The sequence below is a fragment of the Symphalangus syndactylus genome, chromosome 5 (assembly GCF_028878055.3).
Source record: "Symphalangus syndactylus isolate Jambi chromosome 5, NHGRI_mSymSyn1-v2.1_pri, whole genome shotgun sequence".
Taxonomy (NCBI): domain Eukaryota; kingdom Metazoa; phylum Chordata; class Mammalia; order Primates; family Hylobatidae; genus Symphalangus; species Symphalangus syndactylus.
The window spans coordinates 6,538,827-6,557,392 of record NC_072427.2 but is presented as its reverse complement, the minus strand read 5'-3'; the positions used below and the strand labels follow the sequence as shown (position 1 = coordinate 6,557,392).

Genomic DNA, 18,566 nt, shown 5'->3' with positions numbered 1-18,566 from the left:
TGAGCACTGAACTGGGTCCAGGAGCTTGGACTCTGCTGGGGGGTGTGGGTGAGTCAGGGAACTGCTCTGAGCCTCTGTTCCCTCTTCTGTGCAGCAGGGGTGACAACCTTGGGTAGAGGGGACCAGTGACATGAGGCACAGGGGTACCCCACAAAAAGGAAAGCAGTGCTAGGTGCCCCAACGCCAGATGGGCAGGTGTGGCCCAGGCCTAGAACTGACCACTTCCTGCCTGCACTCCTGCCCCGGACCCCTGTGGGCACAGGTGCCAACAATAGTACAGGCTGCATTTAGGGTGTGACCACTAGGACCCTTCCAATTCCCTGATGACAATGACAGCTTTATTCCAGTTCACATCTGAACACTTAGCGCCCAATGTTATTCTGCCCGTTACTGTGCTAGGCAGCTTCCCCTTCTACATCTTCTGGACTCTCTGTAACCATGTAGGCATGAGGTAATCATCAGTTCTTTAGATGATCCCGAACATTTGCCAATGCATTACTTATGGATCAGAACCTAGTCTGTTGACAGCTCACCTACAGTCTCTGGGCTAGGATCAGTGACCTTTTTCAAGCTAGGTCTGGATGTGCTTGGATAGAGAATTTCTCAGTGTTGTCTATGAAAGGCTGGAAGCCCTACTGATAAGACAAGGTTAGGTCAGATCAGAATGGGTTATAACCCTGGGGACTGTGCCCCAGAACCGTGTGAACACTGGGTGGTGGATTTTGGGCAACGAAATGAAATGGATTTAGTTGTCAAAGTACTTAGACATATATATTAGCATCTTGAAACCTCTAAGCATCTCTGAGAAACAGGCAGGGTCAGTGTTTATGATTCCCATTTCAGAGATAAAGAGACCAAGGGTCAGAGAGGTTAAGGCACATAAGTAGAGAGTCAGAGCTGTAAATCAGCCCCTTAATGTCCCTATTGTGTGAGTTCAAGTTCTCATGGTTCGAAGTGCGTCTTTCTTTCTTTCTTTCTTTTCAGATGGGGTTTCGCTCTCTTGACTGAGCTGGAGTGCAGTGGTGCAATAGTGGCTTACTGTAGCCTTGACTTCCCTGGCTCAAGTGATCCTCCCGCCTCAGCCTCCTAAGTAGCTAAGACTATGGTCACGTGCCACCACGCCCGCTATTTTTTTGATTTTTTTTTTTTTTTGTAGAGACAGGGTCTCTCTATGTTTCCCAGGCTGGTCTCGAACTTTTGGCTCAAGCAATCCTCCTGCCTTGGCCTCCCAAAGTGCTGGGACTACAGGTGTGAGCCACCATGCCCAGCCAAAGCACACGTATCTTTTGTGAGAGCTTTGAAGTTAAGTTTCTCTGCCAGTGTAAGAGACATCCTGGCAGCTCCATACTAAGCTTTATTAACAGCCAAGTAACTGTGCGACATCCCTGTTTGGTTTTGGGGAAACTGGACTGGCAGCCTCCATTCTACTGCCTTGGTCAGCTGTTTTGATCAGGGAGTAAACAGGAGAGAGGTGTTTTAGGTCCTTCTCAAATTCACTGTTAATCCAGAATAATCGTGTACCTTAGCACTACCAGGCAAACTGGGAATTGGGAAATTTGGCTTTTTTTTTTTTTTACTCAAAGGGTTTGGGGAACTTTGTGTTCTGACTTGGGCTGATGGGAAGGTGGTAGCATTTCTGCAGGGATCAGATTCTGGTAAATTTTGCCTTCCAGTGGCAAACCCATTTTTCCTTCCATAAAGCAGAGGCAGAAGCAAAATTGCCTGCCTAAGCCACGTTGCCGCATTTTCACAGTGAAGCCAAAACCTAAATTTTCAGACAAAATTTCAGAAATAACGCCACACATCTACAACCATCTGATCTTTGACAAACCTGACAAATCAAGCAATGGGGAAAGGATTCCCTATTTAATACATGCTGTTGGGAAAACTGGCTAGCCATATGCAGAAAACTGAAACTGGACCCCTTCCTTACACCTTGTACAAAGATTAACTCAAGATGGATTAAAGACTTAAACCTAAGACCTAAAACCATAAAAACCCTAGAAGAAAACCTAGGCAATACCACTCAGGACACAGGCATGGGCAAAGACTTCGTGACTAAAACACCAAAAGCAATGGCAACAAAAACCAAAATTGACAAATGGGATCTAATTAAACTAAAGAGCTTCTGCACAGCAAAAGAAACTACCATCAGAGTGAACAGGCAACCTACAGAATGGGAAAAAATTTTGCAATCTATCCTTCTGACAAAAGGCTAATATCCAGAATCTACAAAGAACTTAAACAAATTTACAAGAAAAAACCAAACAACCCCATCAAAAAGTGGGTGAAGGATATGAACAGACACTTCTCAAAAGAAGACATTTATGCAGCCAATAAACATATGAAAAAAAGCCCATCATCACTGGTCATGAGAGAAATGCAAATCAAAACCACAATGAGATACCATCTCACGCCAGTTAGAATGGCCATCATTAAAAAGTCAGGAAACAACAGATGCTGGAGAGGATGTGGAGAAATAGGAACACTTTTACACTGTTCATGGGGAATGTAAATTAGTTCAACCATTGTGGAAGACAGTGTGGTGATTTCTTAAGGACCTAGAACCAGAAATACCATTTGACCCAGCCATCCCTTTAATGGGTATATACCCAAAGGATTATAAATAATTCTACTATAAAGACACATGCACACATATGTTTACTGCGGCACTGTTCACAATAGCAAAGACCTGGAACCCACCCAAATGCCCATCAGTGATAGACTGGATAAAGAAAATGTGGCACATATACACCATGGAATACTATGCAGCCACAAAAAAGGATGAGTTCATGTCCTTTGCAGGGACATGGATGAAGCTGGAAACCATCACTCTCAGCAAACTAACACAGGAACAGAAAATCAAACACTGCATGTTCTCACTCATAAGTGGAAGTTGAACAATGAGAACACACGGACACAGGGAGGGGAACATCACACACCAGGGACTGTCATGCGGTGGGGGACTAGGGGAAGCAGTACATCAGGACAAATACCTAATGCATCTGGGGCTTAAAATCTAGATGACGGGTTGATGGGTGCAGCAAACCACCATGACACATGTATACCCGTGTAACAAACCTGCACATTCTGCACATGTACCTCAGAACTTAAAGTATAATAATAATAAAAAAAACTGACTAAAGATAATGAACATTCAGCTCAAGTAAACTTTCTTTCACATAAGGAACATATTGACGGTCAATCATGTGATTAGAATATGCATTAAAATGTTAGGAAAAAATGCTAGCCACTAATTCCAACATGTTTCAGATATTGTGCAGGCTGAGCAGAAACCAATGGCTCTAGGTTGGCAGTTTGCAATCTGTGAGGGAAGAGCTATCAGGAGAAGCAAGCAGGAGTTTTTCAGTTGCTAAGACCATACAGAAAGACAAACACGGTCTGTGCTTACAGGAGTGGTACAGACTTTGTGAGAAGACTCTAGAAAACCCACTAGAAGGTTCTTACAGGTGGCAGTGGTGCTCACCTTGGTCCCCAGAAAACAGGAATCATTCAAATATATCAGATGAATGAATAAAAGAGGAGTTAAACAACAAAGCATTTTCTTACCTGGAGAAACATTCAGTGGCCCTTTATTCACCCTTGCTCTCGAGAGCGCTGACCCCGCAGTTCTGTGACACCCCTCCCTGCTACCAACCCAAGGCCCCCTGCCCTGTCTGTCCCTGCATCTCCAGGCCCTTGCCCAGGGGTCCTGGGAGTGAATGGAAGTGATGTTTTCCCCAACTGTCCCCATGGCAGGAGGCTGGGGCCTGCCAGCACACCACACAGCATGGCAAGCCTGGCATCCAGGGCACCTGCGTCCTGCCTTGGGCTGCGTTTCGGTTCCTTCTGCGTGCACGTGAAGCAGTGGGGTTCTCCCAGTGAGCCCCAAGGGGCAGTGCTGGTGCAGCCTGTGGGAGAAGCAGGGGAGGAAGCACACGGGGTCTTGGGTAGTCGCAGCGAGTGGAAGGAAAGTGAATTTGCCTAGTTACGCTGGGACTGCCACGTAGAATTGGGACCTATCACAAGAGCTGACTTCCCGACCCTCAAGTCCCCTGCACTGCGGCACGGAGAGAAATGCCAGCAGGCTGCTCTCACCGTAGACCAGTCCCCGGTTTTCCACTCGTAGCAGCCTGAGTAGTCCTCGCAGGCCTCCTCGGCTCTCGGCCTCGTGGATGCATCACATTTGCCTTGTGAGTTGGTGCACGCCACAGTCCGTTTCCGCACCCCTTTACCACAGCTGGCAGAACACTGCAAGACACCATTCAAATATTTAATCCAGTTCCAATTCGATTCAAGTCCATCAACAGCTATTAACTCTCTCCAACGTGCCAGGTGCGGTGTGGGGATGATGCAAAGATGAAAACTCACACTTCTGTCCTCAAAAAGCTCATGGTCTGCAGGGTCTTATGCACATGGTCCCAGCTGGGGACCCAGCCGAGTGGCCAGTGTTGGGGAACGGACCCAGGAATCAGGAGTGGGAAGAACCTGGGGTACTCATAAGGCCACATGAGGGGAGTGGAATTCAGTGGCCACTTGTCGGGTCCAAAAGCTCAAGGCAATACATGAGCTCAAAGGGCAGGTGTGTGATGGAGCCATGAGTGGGGCAGGGAACAGGGGCCGGAGCAAGGTGAGGCCCTGAAGCTGAGTCCTAGGCCCCAGATCTTCCCGGCTGGCCTCCGGGTGCTCGTGCCCTGCTTGGACCAGCCTGGGACAAAGTCCTCGATCCAGCCGGAGGAGGAGGAGGGGGCAGAAGAAGCCTTGCAGAGGGCTCCAGTGAATGTTTTAATGCAGACACCAAGAATGCTGACAGAGGCATGTCCCCCATGGTAGTTTACTTACTTGCAGGAGACCTGGCAAGGGGCAGTGGGGATGGGGCCTGGGCAGGGCCTGGGGGTGATGAATGATGTACCTGCTCTCAAGAGTTCAGGATTCCCAGCAGCAAGAAGGAGTGAAGAGACAGAGGGCATGACAGGGTGTCAACACAGCGGACAGGCGCTCTGGGGCGCGTTTGGAGCCTGCTCCTGACACGCCCAACACAGAACTTGGGGAGGGACGGTGCCCAGGCTGGCAAGAGCACTTACCATCTCCAAAAGCAAAGCAGAAGGAAGACCAGGCCGAGCTGACCCACAGCCTCGGGGGGACAAAACTCACAAACAAGTTGGCCCTGGGAGCCCTGGCCCTGACACAGGCGTAAACATATAACTTGGAAAGATGGTGTGCAGAAGGCTGGATTCTGCTAAGGCGGTTTCATACTTGCTCAGTCTACCAAAGATATGGCAGGCGACAGCAGTGACTTTCTTGAGTTATAACAAACTCAACTTTAAAAAGTTCTAGGCCAAATGCAGTAGTTCACACCCATAATCCCAGCACTTTGGGAGGCTGAGGTGGGAGGATCACTTGAGGCCAGGAGTTCAACACCAGCCTGGGCAACATAGACACCCCATCACTAAAAAAAAAAAAAAAAAAAATCCCACTGCGTCCACTAGAAAAAAGGTACATAAAGGACAAATGTTATTTCTGATATTTGTTATTAACATTTATCCCAAAATATGATCTAGCTTTATTTTTTATTTTGAGACAGAGTCTTGCTCTGTCGCCCAGGCTGGAGTACAGTGGTGCAATATCGGCTCACTGCAACCTCTACCTCCCAGGTTCAAGCGATTCTCCTGCCTCAGCCTCCTGAGTAGCTGGGACTACAGGCGCCCGCCACCATGCCTGGCTAATTTTTGTATTTTTAGTAGAGATGGGGTTTCACCATGTTGGCCAGGATGGTCTCAATCTCCTGACCTCGTGATCCACCCGACTCGGCCTCCCAAAGTGCTGGGATTACAGGCGTGAGCCACTGCGCCTCGCCTCTCTCTCTTATGAATTCAATTCAGCTCTTTTTCTAAAGATCCCATGGGGTTTTCTTTCAAGGCTAATTCAGGCTGGTTTGAAATACACATGCTTCAGAACTGGCTGCAATGTCCCCTGCAGGGGTGGGGAGAGTAGCTGTGTGCAGAGTGCAGAGCTGGTTTAAAGGGTCCCCGGATGCCAGGGGTCAGTCCACGGTGGGCTCTGCATGCAGGAGCAGGGGCAGGAGGCCCGGGGCACTGCACCGCAGGGCCACCCCTTGCTTCTCTGCGTGGCAAGGTTTCCTGACCATTTCAGCAACTCTGTCCTCACTGTCTGACTTGTGGGCTACCCCTGGCACCAGCGTCCACACAACTTGGTCCTGTGCAACCAGGAGCCTGTGCACCATTTCTGCCTAAGTTCACTCTTGCCTGGTGTCTACTTTGCATTGCTCACCTCCTCCCCTTGAATTTCAAGCTCTGAAAGTCCAGCCTATTTCTTAACCAAACCCTGACCCTTAACCAAACTCTGACCAGCAACCCATTCTCTTGAAGCCTTTGTCTGAGCGATGCTGCAGGCGGCTGAGGTCGGCTCCAGCTCCAAAGGGGCCTAGGCGGGTGCCCTTCAGTCTCTCTCTTCGCTTCCCATCGGGGCGGGGCCTGCAAGCTGAGGACAGGAGAAACGCACTACCTTTTCCTTCCCTCTGGATATTTGATCCTTCTTCTAATAAAGTCGGGAAGAAGCTGGGGAATAGGTAGTGAGAGCAATCAACACAGCTGGTTGGATAAAAGCGACCACATCAATAAAAACTCTCCCTTGAGCAACTGAAACCCATCTGCTTCCAGCGGAAGACAGTCTCGCTTTGGGACTTCAGCACGTGGGAAGCGGCAGAAGTACCAGCTTCGTGAGCTTCCCATGGGGAATGATTTGATTCCAAGTTCAACGTTCAGAAGGAAGCATTTTGCTCAAGCCTGGGCTAAGCCAGAGTTAGGCTGACTGGGGGTGGTGCTCGTTCGGGATTAGGATTAGGTGTGCACATAGATACAGACACAGAGAAATTTCTTTAAATCTTGCTCCCATTGTCTCACATTTTCCAAATGTAGAGATCTTCGGTGCTGTAATGATAATTGATGATGTCAGACTTCGTGGGGAGGCATTTTTTTCCCCCGTAAAAAGAGTCTGAGTGGATTTTTTTTTTTTTTTTTGAGACAGAGTTTCATTCTTGTTGTTCAGGCTGGAGTGCAATGGTGCAATCTCGGCTCACTGCAACCTCTGCCTCCCAGGTTCAAGCAATTCTCCTGCCTCAACCTCCCAAGTAGCTGGGATTACAGGCGTGCGCCACCATGCCCGGCTAACTTTTTGTATTTAGTAGACACAGGGTTTCACCACTGAGTGGAAAATTTATGGTTTTGATCCGATCAAAGCACAAGTCTTATTTAGATCAAGAGCCAGGCAATTAAAACCCAAAGGCTCACCAGTACTGGAAAGGGGAGGGGACTGAATACCTGCCTCAACCCTTCCAGTAAGGGGCCGAAAAAAATCCCCCTAATGTTAAACTGACAAACATAAGCATATATATATATATATATATATATATATATATATATATATATATATATATAAAATCAAACAACAAACTCTCAAACTCTCTTTTCCTAAATATCATAAAATGTAGGATTAAAAATTCTGATCTATAAATAAATACATGCCGAGATCTGTTTGAAAATTAACCTTTGTTTTACAGCAGCCAATGGCAGACTTTTCCTTCATTAAAAATGGGCTGAATGCTTTTTTATTCAAAATAATTCCAACTGTTTGGCAATAGAAGGAACTTTAAAAATATTTTCCACACTGAAGAGTGTCTTGGATGAGCCTCTCTGAGTTTTCTAGACTACGCTGGTGGAAGACCCGAGGGAAGCCTGCCCTTTATTCAGCTATTTTTTTTTTTTTTTGTAGTTTTATAGCCAAACGGTCAAAACCATTAACGCAAAGTCAATGCAAAGCCCTGAAGGATGACATCACCAAAGATAAAATTGTACTCCCAGGACCAACCTTCAAAGTTAAGACTTAAGGCTTAATCCACTTCTTTCCAAAACATTTTATGGCATGAGATTTGTAACTCCAATTTGCACACTAAAAGCTGTCCCTCCTGGCATCTGACTCTTGTAATCTACAAAGACTGCTGGGGGATTAAAGGCAAACCTTTGAAGCCACCTTCCCAGCCTGAGCACACCACAGTTAAATACACCCAAAGGAGAATTAAAAAGTCGGTCAGTCTCTGTCTATCCTATCTTGATGTGAGAATTTTCATAGGAAATGGGATCAAACAGTCCTTCACTGTGGTGTCAACACGTACATCATCAGAGACATGGTGTCTACGTTTTCGCAGCCACGCTGTTATCTGAGATGGAAATTAAGGACACATGAGCTATAACCAACTTCAAGCTGACCTGGGAGCGAGTGAGGGCTGGGAGGCACCAGAATGTCACCAATACCATGGCACCGTGTTGGAGTCCCTGTGGCTGAGTCCTGGTGGCCAGCCCAGGCACCCACCTGTGACCACTCAGACGCCTCCCAGATGGACAGGCAGTCCTGGCCTTCACAGCTCTGCACTGCGGCTGGCCGGGGGCCCGGGCAGTAGAGGGGCCGCGTAGCGACATGTGTGCCATTCTGCAGCTGGTACACGCAGGTCACCTCCCGGTGCTGGAAGCCTTTCTCACAGGTCGCCGAGCAGGGGCTCCACGGGCCTGCCACCCACCTGCCAGACGGGAGGAAAGAGAGAGAGAACGACGCGGGTGAGAGGCCAGCCTCTCCGGAGGGCTTTCCAGCCGGATCCTGGAATTGCTGCCCTGTGGTGGGAGAGAGGGAGGCAGACTCAGGAAGCTTTTCAGCCAACCCTGGACATAATTCAGAGTATCGGCACAGAGGGAGTGACTTGAGTGGTGCTCTGGTTGGATGGTCTCCTCAGCACAGACATCTTTCTGCAACCAACACCCCTACGGCAGACGGAATTATCTGGTCACGGCCTCCCTGTAGGGAATTACGTATCTGCTTGTTGTCATAGGACCTGCTTCTTTCGACAGGGTGTGAGTGAACAGGATGCTGGCTGCGTCCCGGCAGAAGCTCTGAACGTGGTTATGCGGTTTGGCTCTGATTCTCTTTGCTTCTTACCCTCTGCTGAGAGAACAGTCCCAGTACAGGGAATGCCCCTACAGACAGCCCGCACCACTACCGCCTGCGCTACTGTCAGTGACCGAGATGTTGCAGTTGCTTGTTGCTGCGGCAATAGGGGATTGATACAGCCATTGACAAAGAACCCCCCAGCCCACACCAGTCCCAGCTTGATTAACCGGAACTAGGCCTTCCCTGCTTTCCAGAGCCTGGGCCCTCCAGAGATGGCTGTGGTGCTTGAGAGTGGCACGTCGTGGGCCATGCGAAGACAGAAGCTATTGAGGTTGGTGTCTGAAAGTGTTCTTCTAAAACTCTGGCTAAGGCTGGGCAGTGGCTGACGCCTGTAAATCCAAACACTTTGGGAGGCTGAGGCGGGTGGATCACTTGAGGTCAGGAGTTCGAGACCAGCCTGGCCAACATGGTGAAACCCCGTCTCTACTAAAAATACAAAAAATTATCCAGGTGTGGTGGCACACGCCTGTAGTCCCAGCTACTCAGGAGGCTGAGGCAGGAGAATCCCTTGAACCCAGGAGGTGGAGTTCGCAGTAAGCCAAGATCGCACCACTGCACTCCAGCCTGGGTGACAGAGTGAGACTCTGTCCCCCAAAAAATAAAAACGAAGAACAAAAAATAAAACTTCAGCTCCCTTCCTGATAGCCTGACGATCCGATGCAGTAGGCGTCTCTGTTGGCCTCAGGGCGCTGGGAAGCAGCTGAGCAGCTTGGGAATCATGCTTCCTCATGACACACAAACGGCTTCCAGTGCCCTTTTGGGAACACTGAGGGATCTCCCCTGCTTGGTTTCTGGATGAGCCAACTGGCTTTGCCCTTTCTTGTCCTGCCTCATAAACTCCTCGCTCCCCAGAGTTCACCACCTGACAAAGCAGCTTGATCTGTGCACTGCCAGGTCTGACAGCCACTCAGTTCCTCCTCATTAGTCAACAACAGTCCTGAATCCCGCCCCAAGCCAAGTCTGATCATGCCATGCCGGGCCATCCCGCTGCTAAGCAAAGTCTACAGCTCTTCCCACTGGCAGGATCCTTCGAACGGGCACCGGATGGTGCCAGCTGTCTCTCACTTTCCAGTCCCAGCTGAGTGGCTCATTTGCCCATCCAGGCACTGCAGATTTATTGAGGGCCTCCCATGTGCCAGACACCTTCTAGGTTCTGATGAGGAGGCAGTGAGTGAAACAAAGTCCCTGCCCTCTGAAGCTTACGTTCTCAGGGGGGCAGACCATATATACCCACTGAACCACATATATCACCATAGCATGAGATTAGAGACCGTAACACACAGTCACAAGTGCTTTAGAGACAAGTCAAGCAGCGTGAGCAGAACAGGGAGTAGGTGGGGGTGAATGTTATCTTACAGCAGGATGCAGGGAAGGCCTCACGGGGAAACGGACATCTGAGCAGAGCCTGGGAGGAAGTGAGCCCCGTGGCTAGATGGGAAAAGGCTTCCAAGGCAGAGGTCACAGGGGTGCAAAGGCCCTGGTGGAGGGGCACGCTGGCGGGGTGGAGGTGGAGTGAGGAAGGGGACAGCGAGGGGAAAGGATGGGATTTGGGAGACAGAAGGGTGAGATACCTAGGGCCTGGCTGGCCCTGGTGGCTCTTGTTCAAATAAGATCGAGTCCTGGAGGGTTTTGAGAGAGGAGTGACATGCTCCTTTCGGCTCTGAGAGGACCACCGGCTCGGTGTGGATACCAGCTTATAGTGGGCAGAAGCAGCGGCAGGGAGAACACAGAGGAGGCTCCCACGGCAGTCCCGGTGAGGACGGCGCTGGTTTGAACCAACTGGGGTGGCGCCGGCATCTCTGGTGCTGAGAAGACAGAGCTTCCTGGGCTCCTCCCCTCCATGCCAAATTGTCCCTCCTTGTCCCAGGGCACCTCCTCTGAAGCTAAGTCCCAAAACTCTTGGCAGAATCATCACTCTATCCTCAGGCTTCTGGGGCCTAACTCCAGTGCAGCCCTTCTTGGATCCGTGGCTTGCATGGCAGGGATGGGAGCCACAGTGACTCCCTTGCAGTTGTGAGGACAAGTGGCACATTGTCCATAAACTGCTTACCACAGCGTCTGGCACTCCTGAAGCCCATGTAAATGTAACTCTTAGCTATCATTGCTGTCACTGTCTCCTTGGTAGGAGATGGAGAACTCCTGCAGGGTGGCCCTGAGTCTCCCATCTCAGCACCCGGCCACTACTCAACACGAAAAGAATTGAGCTAAATTCTACACATTTCTCCTAGTTCATTTCTACTAGTTCTGGTCTTTGGAGTAACCCAGAGGCCTTCTTAAATATGTGAAGACAGTTCTTTTGTTCCCCTTTAAGTTTTCTCTTCTTTTGGCCAAAAGAGTTTGTGTGGCAGATGTTCAATCCCTCCCGTTCATTTTCTACTCGGTCACTACTTTTCTTACTTACAGACGACAACATGGCCCAGATGTGGCCTGGAAGCAGCAAGAATGAATGTGATGAATAGGGACAATAAGCACACACATACTAAAAAAACAGCCACCATCTTCTTTATTTTTTTGAGATGGAGTTTCGCTCTTGTCACCCAGGCTGGAGCGCAATGGCACGATCTCGGCTCATTGCAACCTCCACCTCCCAGGTTCAAGTGATTTTCCTGCCTTAGCCTCCTGAGTAGCAGGGTTTACAGGCATGCGCCACCACGCCTGACTAATTTTTGTATTTTTAGTAGAGACGGGTTTCACCATGTTGGTCAGGCTGGTCTCAAACTCCTGACCTCGGATGATCCACCTGCCTCGGCCTCCCAAAGTGCTGGGATTACAGGTGTGAGCCACTGTGCCCGGCTCCAACCATACCGCTCCCCCGGAATACACCTTAACACTAAAAATACAGAAGAGACATAGTCTCAAATAAAGGAGGCATCTTTAAAATGAATAAAAACGTATGCCTATTTCTCTCATTGCTCCTGGGAAATGGTGAAAGCTTTCAGAACAGACTGGTTTCTAGGGTCATCACCGTAAAAACACTGGCCCCAGGACATAGATCTTATGCCTGCTGGGGGCTGTGGTCAAGAAAATAGAAGGAAGAACACCAGAATATGCTCTTGGAAGGAGATACGGAAAATATTCAGCGGGGCAGACATTTACTGAGCATCAACCAGGTTCACGAGACTTCTGGGCCTTCGGAGGACCCAAAGCTCTTCCCAAGACGAGAATGATGAACGCCATGACCCAGGCATGGCCATTACCCCTGAATCCAGAATAAGCCACATCCCTCCTGAAGGAAAACAATGTCTGTGCCTGGGAAGAAGAGGCACAGAATAGGAGATTGCTGGCCGTGTTCTTTCTTTCTTTGCTCACAATCACAAAATAAACTGGTCTCTTTTCCTTTTATTTTTTTAACAAGGAAACTGGTTGGAGCACAGAGAATTTTTAGGGCAGTGAAACTGCTTTGTATGATGCTATAATGGTGGAAACATGTCATAAATCTGTCCAAACCCACAAAATGCACAACACTGAGAATGAAGTCTAAGACAAACCATAGATGTGGGTGACCGTGATGTAGTGATGTGTCAGGGTAGGTCCATCAGCTGTAACGAATGTAGCACTCTGGCGGGGGAGACCATGTGAGCCTGCAGCAGGCAGTATATGAGAAACCTCTGTACCTTCCTCTCAATTTTGATGTGAACCTAAAAGTACTCCATAGAATCAAGTCCAGGCTGGGCGCAGTGGCTCACATCTATAATCCCAGCATTTTGGGAGGCCAAGGTGGGTGGGTCACCTGAGGTCAGGAGTTCAAGATCAGCCTGGCCAGTATGGTGAAACCCCATCTCTACTAAAACACAAAAATAGCCCACCGTGGTGGTGTGCACCTGTGGTTCCAGCTACTTGGGAGGCTGAGGCGAGAGAACTGTTTGAACCAGGGAGGCAGAGGTTGCAGCGAGCCGAGATTGCACCACTGCACTCCAGCCTGCCAGCCTGGGGGACAGAGTGAGACTCAGTCTGGAAAAAAAAAAAAAAAGCCAAAACCAAGAAAAAAAAAAGAAAAAAGAAAAACAAATTTGAATGTGATGATTTTTCTTTTTTAAAATAGAGACTCCGACTTCATCAATGTTGTCCCACTTGATACTGTTTCTATATTTTTAAGCAGCCGGATTAAATACATGAACCTCCCCATCCTGGGCTGCTTTTTGTCTCTCATGAACTGACTCCCACCAGATCTCCTTTGTCCTGCCCTTGTGCAGTTGACTTTGAGAATAAAGGCGTCAGGCTTTAGGGTGAGACCTGTCTGGCGCTACTGTGTTGACCCCAACTGTGAAAGCAGCTTTGAGTCTGCCCCCGCCTTTGTATCTGCTGTGCTTCCAGGGCCAAGCCTGAGAAGTGGGGCACCTATGTGTTGCTCATGGGGTTGCCACCTGGCATGCCGTACGCCACAGGATGCATGGCCATTCCCAGCACGTGACCACGGCAGGTGCTCTAGTGGACGTGGGCGGCGACTCTGGCCGACACAGAGGTCACATCCAGGACACACTGGGGGGATGGGGGAAGAGCTGGGCAAGACTCAGTAGTCCTGCCCCGGATGTCTCTACAACGCCTGTCCCCCCCCGCTGACTTAAAAAGCCAGATCTGCAGGGAAACAGGGTCAAGAGGAACGTGGAAAAAGCAAAACACTTAATTCAAAAAGTTGTGTAGATTTAAGAGGCTTCCCACAAAAGTGATTTCTTGATTTGAGCAATTTGGAGAAACAGCCCTGGGAGGGGCACTGTTTTCACACGAGAGATTCCTGCACAGCAGTGAGGGGCGGCTGGCTGTCCTGCCTCTTCTCTCCTTTGCTTCTCGTGCCAGAATGGAACATACCTCATGCATCCCTCTTTCCTGCTGTCCAGCCCTTTCCAGTGGAGTCCTTACAATCTCCCTCCTTGTCACAGCCCAGAGCCTCACCGGGGGAGGGTGACACAGCCCCCAGCACATGAGGTGTAGGTGCAGCCCACAGGGGCCGCCTTGCTCCTCAGCCAGGGATGCTCTGCCATTCACCCCTCCTCTGGGGCTGCCCCTGCCTCCCTCCTATGGCGCAATGGGCATCGCCAGATGGACTGATAAACTCTCGTCTCCTGGGGCCCCTGGAGTTAAAAACAAGCTCCACCTGCCGAGAGTGCAGCCTCCTGACCCCACCATGGGGGACCTTGAGTCTCCCTGAGAGAGGAGCACAAATGCACTCACGTCTGTGGGCCCCACACCGGGCAGCTCAGGGCACAGCCCTTGCTCCACGCCCTTCTTCCCCTCCCCCTCCGACTTCCCAGCTCTGCCTGGGGTTCTAGATGTACAGCCAGAAATATGGCTCAGCCCACAGGAGCCACATAAGCAGCTGGATCTGCAGTATACGAGGCTCACTGCTGTAGAGGAGGTGAACACGGGGTCGTGGGGGCCCAGGGAGGCACGCTGCTCTGCCTCAGGGTTGGGGAAGTGACGTCTGAGCTGAGTCTCAGTCAGCAGGGTTAGCCGCGAATAAGCTACGCCACTGTATCCTGTTTTACGCAGTTTTAAACTCTATCATCCAGTGTTAGAAGGACACATAGCCACTGAATGGCTATGTAGATAGATTAAAAAACGGTCTGGGAAGATATCAGCACACCCGTGTTCACAGCAGCATTATTCACAACAGCCAAAAGGTGGAAATGACCCAAGTGTCCATCAAAGGATGAATAGATAAAGTGTAGTACATGCATACGAGGGAATATTATTTAGTTGTCAAAAAGGAGATTCTGATGCATGCTATGACACGGATGAGCTTTATGCCAAGAGAAAGAAGCCAATAACCAAAGGACAAATCCTGTGCAATTCCACTTAGGTGAGGTCCCTGGAGCAGTCAGATTTATAGAGACAAAGTAGAATGATGGTTGCCAGGGGCTGAGGGGAAGGGGGAATAGGGAGTGAGTGTTTAATGGGGGCAGACTTTCAGCTGAAGAAGATAGAAAAGTTCTGTGTTTGGCTGGTGGTGATGGCTGCACGAGGTGAATGTACTTACTGCCACTGAACTGAACATTTACAAATGGTAAGATGGTAAATTTTATGTGAATTTTACCACAATTGAAAGAATGATTTCAGTGGGTGGTTAGAAGCAAGTTGTAAATCAGTGAAGAAAAGTCACAGAAACGAAGTGTTTCTTAAGCCGCAGGCAGCCGAAGGGGAGAGCAGAGGGCTGTGCCCGGGGTGCACATGTTCACACCTGCAGCGCAGGAGGAGCCGTCTACAGGGGTTGCTGTGTGGACTTCATGCACAAGCACTCCACAGCGTATTTTAGCTGTTTTTCAGCTAGACTTTTTGCTTCTGATCTTGACAAATCTCAATGAGGTATGGGCAGAAAATGACTTTCTTACAACCTTTTTTTTTTTTTTTTTTTTTGGTGGCATAAAGAAATCATTTCACCCAAACCACCCTGGCTACAGGAGCCCACCTATGATACTTCAACGACACTGTACAACTAAACACCACAGTCCAATCACATTGACTTCAAATCCAGTAATTTGGGAAAGGACTGTAGTTCCGTAAAACAATTTATATTCCAATTACATTGTAAGCCCTATTTTTTTCCTAGTAAGCCCTAAAAAACTTTAACAGCAATATTTATTAGCCAAGTGTGAATTAGCTGCTCTTCTTAAAAGCATGATACTGTAATTCTTTTTTTGTTTGTTTGTTTGTTTTTTGAGTGGAGTCTCACTCTGTCGCCCAGGCTGGAGTGCAATGGCGCAATCTCGGCTCACTGCAGCCTCCACCTCCCGAGTTCAAGGTATTCTGGTGCCTCAGCCTCCCAAGTAGCTGGCATTAGAGGTGTCCTCCACCACACCTGGCTAATTTTTGTATTTTTAGTAGAGATGGGGGTTTCACCATGTTGGCCAGGCTGGTCTTGAACTCCTGACCTCCAGTGATCCACCCACCTTGGCCTCCCAAAGTGCTGGGATTATGGACGTGAGCAATTACCCCCAGCTCATTTTTGAAGTTTTAGTAGAGATGGAGTTTTGGCATGTTTGCCAGGCTGGTCTTGAACTCCTGGCATCAAGTGATCTGCCTGCTTCGGCCTCCCAAAGTGCTGGGATTACAGGCATGAGCTACTATGCGTGGCTGAAACTAATTCTTTAGGAAGCCACAGTTAACACTTCTCTAATTCAGGGCACTCCTTCTCCTGTTCCTCTGCAGGAGTCAAAACGGACTCTGCTTCCTTTCCTGCCTAGCACTGACTCAGTTCGTCTGCATATGCTTCAAGTTAAATCATCCTGATGAGATGCTTCAGGCAGCTCAGTGACCACAGGAGACCCTGTATTCTTATTGCTACTGTAACAAATTACCCCCAACTTAATGGCTCAAAATAACACAGATCTATTATCTTACAGTTCTGGAGGTCAGGAGTCTGGCATGAGTCTCTCAAATCTCAAACCAGGGTGCTGAGAGGGCTGGTTCCTCCTGGCGACTCCAGGGAAGAATCTGTCTCCTGCCTTTTCCAGCTCCACGCTGCCCCATTCCTTGGCTTGGGGCCTCTTCCTCCATCCTCAAGACCAGCAGTGACGGGGGACTGTTTCTCACACTGTGTCACTCCCACCTTCTCTTCTGCCTCATCTCCTACTTGGAAGGACCCTTCTGATGACCCTAGAGTCACCCAGATAATCCAGAATAATCTACTTTAAGGCCAGCTGATTACCAACCCGATAATCAGTTGCCCTTAAAATTTGCCGATAAAATAACTGCCAATAAAAGCATCATAACTGACTACCAACCTGTATTAGTTTGCTAGGATTGTCGATAAAAGTATCACGAATTGGGTGGCTTAAAACAACAGGAATCTATTCCCTCACAGTTTTGGAGGCCAGAAGTCCAAAACCATGGTGTCAGTGTGGCTGGTCCTCCCAAGGGCCCTGAGGGAGAATGTGTTCTATGTCTCTCTGCTAGGTTCTGGTGGCGGCTGGGAAGCCTTGGTGTTCCCTGGCATGCAGAAGCATCACTCCAGCCCCAGCCCCAGCCTCAGCCCCAGCCCCAGCCTGTGTCTTCCCACGGTGTCCTCTGTGTGTCTGTGCCCTTACATGACCCTCTTCTTATAAGGATACCTGTCATATCAGATCAGGGCCCCACCCTACTTCAGTATGGTATCATTTTACCTAATTACATCTGCCACGACCCTGTTGCCAAATAAGGTCACATTCTGAGATACTGGGGGTTAGGACTTCAATAAAATAATTTTGAGGAGGACACAATTCAATCCATACCACAACCTTAACACCGTCTGCAACCTTAACTGCTCTTGGCCACACAGGGTCCCATATTCCCAGGTTCTACGGATTAGAATGTGGACAGCTGCGGGGCCGTTATTCTGCCAACCACACACTCACTGCATTCCCAATTCTGAAAAAACTCAGCTCCTGTTTAAAATTCAATTTCTATTTACATCTTGATTTGGCTGAGATTTAAACTAGGTAAAGGCCTTGTGAGGTCTGCTGAGATGTGACAGTTGCTGCAAAGAAACAATGACATCATCAGGGTCACACTTTTCTGACAGTTACTTTACGTTGAATATAGAGTGAATCTCAGATGCAGGTAGCCAAAAAGAGGACCCTGGTAGGTCGTTATTTTCAACAACTTTAAATTATCAAAAAACAGCATGAGATGTTGTATTCCAACACAATCTGGACGAACAAGTGGTTTGTCCAGGGGTCCAGTGTTAACTTTGTGCCTCCCCAGAATGGGTGAAAAAGGCGGCGCTGGTATCGACTGAGTGTCTAATCTGTGCCAATCTCTGTGCTAGGAATGTTCCCCACATTCACTCAGCTAATCAAAGTAAGGAAACAGGTGCCTGTATGTGATTCTCTGAGCATCTGTTAGAGACAGGCCAATTCCAGGCAGGGCATCAAGCAAGTCACACATACAACATCGCAGCATAAAAAGGAGGGTGGCAAACAGCCCCCAGGCTCCAGACAATGCAGGCCAGGCCAAAGAAAGCAGCCACTGGCATGGTCAACCCACTCAGCCTCAGCCTCAGCCTCTTTGTTCCCAGATACATGAGTGTCAACCTCACGTTGAGTCCTGAACCAAGGGCTGGGACACTTGACTCAGTTTCCCCGCCTTCACAAAGCTCAGGCAAGTGGGTGGTCCTCAGGGGTGGGGGAAACATAAAAACAGACAATTTCTTTACCATCTGACAAGTGCTGTGAAGGAACTAGAGCTTGGGTTGGGTCCTGAAGGTCAAAGTGGAGCTGGTCAACCAAATAAGCAGGGCTCAGCATTCTGACGGAGGGAGCCTGTCCTCACGGTGTCCAGGAGGTGGAGGGACTGTGGTGCAACTGACAAGTCTGGGATGTCTGGGGTGGGAGAGAGGTGGCCCCTTAAGGCTGGGGTGGGAGAGAGGTGGCCTTTGGTACACTCAGGAATCATGTGCCAGACGGCAAGATGATGGCTTTCCCCAAGGCAGTGGTGGCAAGGGGACAACATGCCTTGGTAGAAGACTTTTTTTTTTTTTTTTTGAGACGGAGACGGAGTTTCGCTGTTGTCACCCAGGCTGGAGTGCAATGGCACGATCTCGACTCACTGCAACCTTTGCCTCCTGGGTTCAACCG

General features: G+C 49.2%; 1 protein-coding gene across 1 annotated transcript in view; it reads right to left on the bottom strand.

Moving 5' to 3' along the window:
- The window catches only part of ADAMTS17 (ADAM metallopeptidase with thrombospondin type 1 motif 17), a 363,306-nt gene that overhangs the window by 17,244 nt on the left and 327,496 nt on the right, over positions 1-18,566 (bottom strand). Inside the window, exons 19-20 of the mRNA XM_055277066.2 lie at positions 8,389-8,593; positions 4,099-4,251 (exon numbers count right to left, since the gene is read on the bottom strand). Coding sequence (XP_055133041.2) covers positions 4,099-4,251; positions 8,389-8,593 — 358 coding nt within the window. The remainder of the gene's footprint in view (positions 1-4,098; positions 4,252-8,388; positions 8,594-18,566) is intronic.